The sequence below is a fragment of the Petaurus breviceps genome, unplaced genomic scaffold, assembly GCF_028583685.1.
Source record: "Petaurus breviceps papuanus isolate PSGF00001 unplaced genomic scaffold, PetGlider_PUasm1.0 90804, whole genome shotgun sequence".
Classification (NCBI taxonomy): domain Eukaryota; kingdom Metazoa; phylum Chordata; class Mammalia; order Diprotodontia; family Petauridae; genus Petaurus; species Petaurus breviceps.
Genome location: NW_027187348.1, coordinates 6,838,391 through 6,842,848, shown reverse-complemented (window position 1 = coordinate 6,842,848; position 4,458 = coordinate 6,838,391). Strand labels below are relative to the sequence as shown.

Below are 4,458 nucleotides of genomic sequence, written 5' to 3'. Positions count from 1 at the left end.
AAACAAAAGTGAAGTCAGTGGATGTGTTTGATATGAAAGAGGATGATATTTTTGCTCATGTTGCTCTAAATCAAGGGTTCTTAACTTGGTTCTTATAGATGCTTTGGGGGTCCATGAAGAGATTTCAGATAGTCTATGAACTTGGATGGGGAAAAAATTAAATCTTGATTTTTCCTAGCCTGTGGTTTCTTTTGTAATACTATGAGTTTTACCTTATGCATTTAAAATTATCAGTTCATAGGGTTTACCACACCTCTGTAAGCTCAGACATGGGTAAGGGAACCTATGAGAGATGTTATCCCCATTTTAGAGGGGAAAAAGCTAAAGGTCAAAAAGTTAGGTAAGTTGGCCATGATCAACTAGTAAATAACACTGTGACCAGGACTTTTATTCTGAGTTTAAGATTTAGCTCAAATCCTACTTTCTTCAGAATACCTTTCTTGGTTTCCACAAACCACCTCCAGCTTCTAATGTCTTTAATATTGAGATTAAAATATATGCAATATATTCGTTATATTCTTACATTTACCCAGTTATTTATGTGATGCTTCCTCCATTGGATTGTGAGTTCCTTGAGAGCAGGGACTGATTTTTACTTTCTTTTTATCTGTAGCTCTAATTGCATGGCACTTAGTAGATGCTTAAATATCAATGACAGATTGACTGACCAGGACAACATGTTTCCCCCTTTATTAGTCCAGTTCCAGGTAAAATTTTAGTAGACAAAATTTGTCTTTGGAATTCTCCACTTATGACATGCTTATCTTTTCTGTACTTTAACTTCTTGGTCTCATTTTCTTCATTGGTAAAATTAGGAGGTCGAAGTAGATTTCTAAGGCAATTTCTAGCTTTTACATCTATGATAAAGGCTTAAAATAAATCTTAGAATTCAAAAGGACCTTGGAAGTCATGAAGGAAAACTCCTTACCTCATGCTTAAATATCCTCTAAATAGCACTATCAATTCCACTTGGTCATTCAACCTCTGTCCAGACACCTTCATTTAGAAGAACTTCATACCTCATATGAATGTTTATTCTGTGGCTAGACAGTTCCTAGGTCACATTAGCCAATGTGCTTTTTGTTATCTGCCTGGCTTTATTAGACCATAACTGACATAACAGTTTTCTTTATTGCTTTTGGGGTTTTTGGGTAGTTTTTCTTTTTTTGCCCCATTTGACTTCCAAAATCGCTTGTCAGAAATTTAGTAGAGACGGTTCCACTTCCAACTAGACATGGCAAGATACAGTGGTTTTCAATTCTCCTGTTGTATAATTCTATGAGTAGGTTCATCAGATATAATCCTTAGTTTAATAAATTGGCAGTAGTAATTTGTATGATAAGAAGTACAGATAAAGGGGAAGTCTGTGTGTATGTGAGAGAAAGACAGATAAAATAGATACAGAATATAGAAATCATTTTGGTTACTAAGACTGTTCTCTCACACCTCTACAGATTTTCAACCTAATTATTGGAGAAGAATGGCAATGGAAAATAACACCACTGTGACAGAATTTATCCTCATGGGCTTAACAAACCAAACAGAGCTCCAGATGCCACTCTTCCTTTTGTTTCTTGGAATCTACTTAGTCTCCATGGTGGGGAACCTCAGCTTGATTTTATTAATCTGCATCAGTTCTCAGCTTCATACTCCCATGTACTATTTCCTCAGTAACTTGTCATTCATAGATCTCTGTTACTCCTCTGTCATCACACCCAAAATGTTGGAGAACTTTGTATCAGAGAAGAACATCATCTCCTATTCAGCATGCATGGCTCAGTTCTTTTTCTTTCTCTTCTTTGTGATTGCTGAATTCTACATGCTGACAGCTATGGCCTATGATCGTTATGTTGCCATCTGTAGACCCCTTCTCTATAATGTCACCATGGTGCCATGGTTCTGCTCCCTGCTGGTGGCAGGTGTATACATAATGGGGGGCATTGGGGCCATTGTTCACACAAGCTACCTAGCCAGGCTGTCCTTCTGTGGGGACAACATTATCCGTCATTACTTCTGTGATGTTCTTCCTCTTCTGAAGCTCTCCTGCTCCAGCACCTACATCAATGAGCTTTTGGTGATGATTGTTGGTGGATTTAATTTGTTGGCCACAACTCTGCCCATTTTGATTTCTTACACATTCATTCTTCTAAGCATCCTTCGCATGCAATCTACAAAAGGCCGTTACAGAGCTTTTAGTACCTGTGGATCCCATCTGGCAGCTGTTTCTGTTTTTTATGGTTCTATTATCATCATGTATTATATACCAGGTTCCAACAGTGTGACCCAGGAGAAAGTAGGCTCAGTATTTTACACCACAGTGATTCCCATGCTGAACCCTTTGATCTACAGCCTAAGGAACAAGGATGTAAAGGATGCACTAAAGAAATTAATGAAAAGTCAAATATTTTCAAGGTCAACATAGCAAATAGCAAATCTAAAGACCATTAGAATATTGACATTTTTAAATTCTTCTTAGACAGCAGAGATTTCGCTCTAGAGTAGATCTCATCTTACATAAACTTTTAATGAAGGCAAGTGCAATTCCTTGTTTCTCCATCACTCTTTTGTTTATATCTGTCCTTCACAGGCTACCTCTAGGTGCGTATTGCCTCCCACTCCATACCTATGCCCCCATTACAACCTTCTACCCAGTTGCACTTGAATATTGTACTTCAAATTATTTCAAAACTCTTCTATCACAGGAGGAGCATGGTAATGACTTTGCTTAGGTTTCAAATTGGAGACCTGAAGAAGATAACTTTTTGGAATCCTTCCAAGTTCTCTGATTATACTGCTATACAAATGTTTATTACCACTTTCTTTATGTCCCTAATACCTTAATACATGATAGATGCTTAATAAATACTTGGTCAATTATATTTAATTGAGAAGCAACTTTATCTAAAAGGAAATATTGGACTTTTGAATAAATTGGACATTTGAAAGTTTTTATCTAGAGGCAAACACATTCAATTGCAATTGCTTCTTTCTCAGGGACACCATCCTCCAGAGTAAAGAAATTTTGAATGGGCATCTATTTAGGGAAATTTTCCTTGAGACATTAAAGAAATATCCCACCCCCACCCCATACAGATTAAGCACCTCAGAGAAAAGGTTGCCAGTATTCCTGCTTCTACCTGGTAGCCCTTGAGGTACTGAGGAGAGAACTTTCCCTCTTATGCCCTCAAAATTATCCACAAATTTATCAGAAATTTTCCAACGCTCTCACTCTTTTTTTTTTTTTTTTAAAGCAATTGGGTTTAAGCAACTTGCTCAAGGTTACATGGCCGGTTATTTCTGGGTGTGGTGCTAAGGATCTGAGCCCAGATTTGATCCCCAGGTCATCCTGACACTGGAGTCAGTGCTCTTATTTGCTGTGCTACCTGGCTGCCCGAAACGCTTTCACTCTTAAAGCATTGTTAAACAAATCCTGACAGTTGAACAATTATGTGAAAATAACCTTTATGAATTGTTCTCATATTATAAGAGACTGAAGAAAATCATTAGTCCACTGACCTCTAATTCTGACAAAATAAGGCAAGTAAACACATTTCACATGTGTGAACTAAAAAGTAGTTGTGAATGGAAGAGGATATAGGGATGCCTGAGACACACATTGATAGTTTTATTTATTTTTTAGTAAAATTTTATTCATTTTAAACCTAAATACAAAATGAGGAAAGGAAAAAAAAAACAATATGGCCATGTACACAGCATAACATAAGATTCAATACAAAACCATAAATTTCAATTTCAAGAAAAGTTAATAAATACACATTGTTTTGCAAGCTATACAGCCTTTCTTTGTTTCTTTGTTGGTTTTCTTTTTTCTCTGCTGTGCACTTTTAACTTTATTTTATTTTTTGCTTTTTTGGAGGGCAATCGGGCTTAAGTGACTTGCCCAGGGTCACATGGCTAGTTTTTGTGTTAAGTGTATGAGGCCGGATTTGAACTCAGGTTCTCCTGACTCCAGTGCCAGTGCTCTATTCACTGTGCCACCTAGCCACCCCTTAACTTTATTTTTTACCCCTCTCCCCCACTAAAGAAGGCTATAATTCAACATGGATACACACATTAAATATATGTGTGTGTGAAGATAGGTATAGATAGATACAGATAGATATATCCATGTTGAATTGTACACATATATTGAAATATATGTACACATATACATAAATATCTCTATATACATATATACACTAATGTAGATATGTAAGACCATACTGCACATATTTCTACTTGTGATCTCTTTCTCTGAAGGTGGATAGCATCTTCCTTTATAGTTCCAACTCTCTCCATGTTTTTCAAAGTCAAACTGCTCACCATTTCCTACACCACAGAAATATTCCAACATAATAATATCTTATCTGAATGTCTGTGAAAGTTTTTTCCCAAATTTTCTGGATTCCTTCAATTCTTTTTCTTTTCTTTAAAGCAATTGGGGTTAAGTAACTTGCT

General features: G+C 36.5%; 1 protein-coding gene across 1 annotated transcript; it reads left to right on the top strand.

Annotated features, from left to right (window-relative positions):
* Window positions 1–1,279: 1,279 nt before the first annotated feature.
* LOC138147707 (olfactory receptor 8D1-like) lies at window positions 1,280–2,422 on the top strand. The gene has a single exon (XM_069070279.1). The coding sequence runs from the start codon at window positions 1,481–1,483 to the stop codon at window positions 2,420–2,422; it is 942 nt and encodes a 313-aa protein (XP_068926380.1). The 5' UTR covers window positions 1,280–1,480.
* The last annotated feature ends 2,036 nt before the right edge of the window (window positions 2,423–4,458 follow it).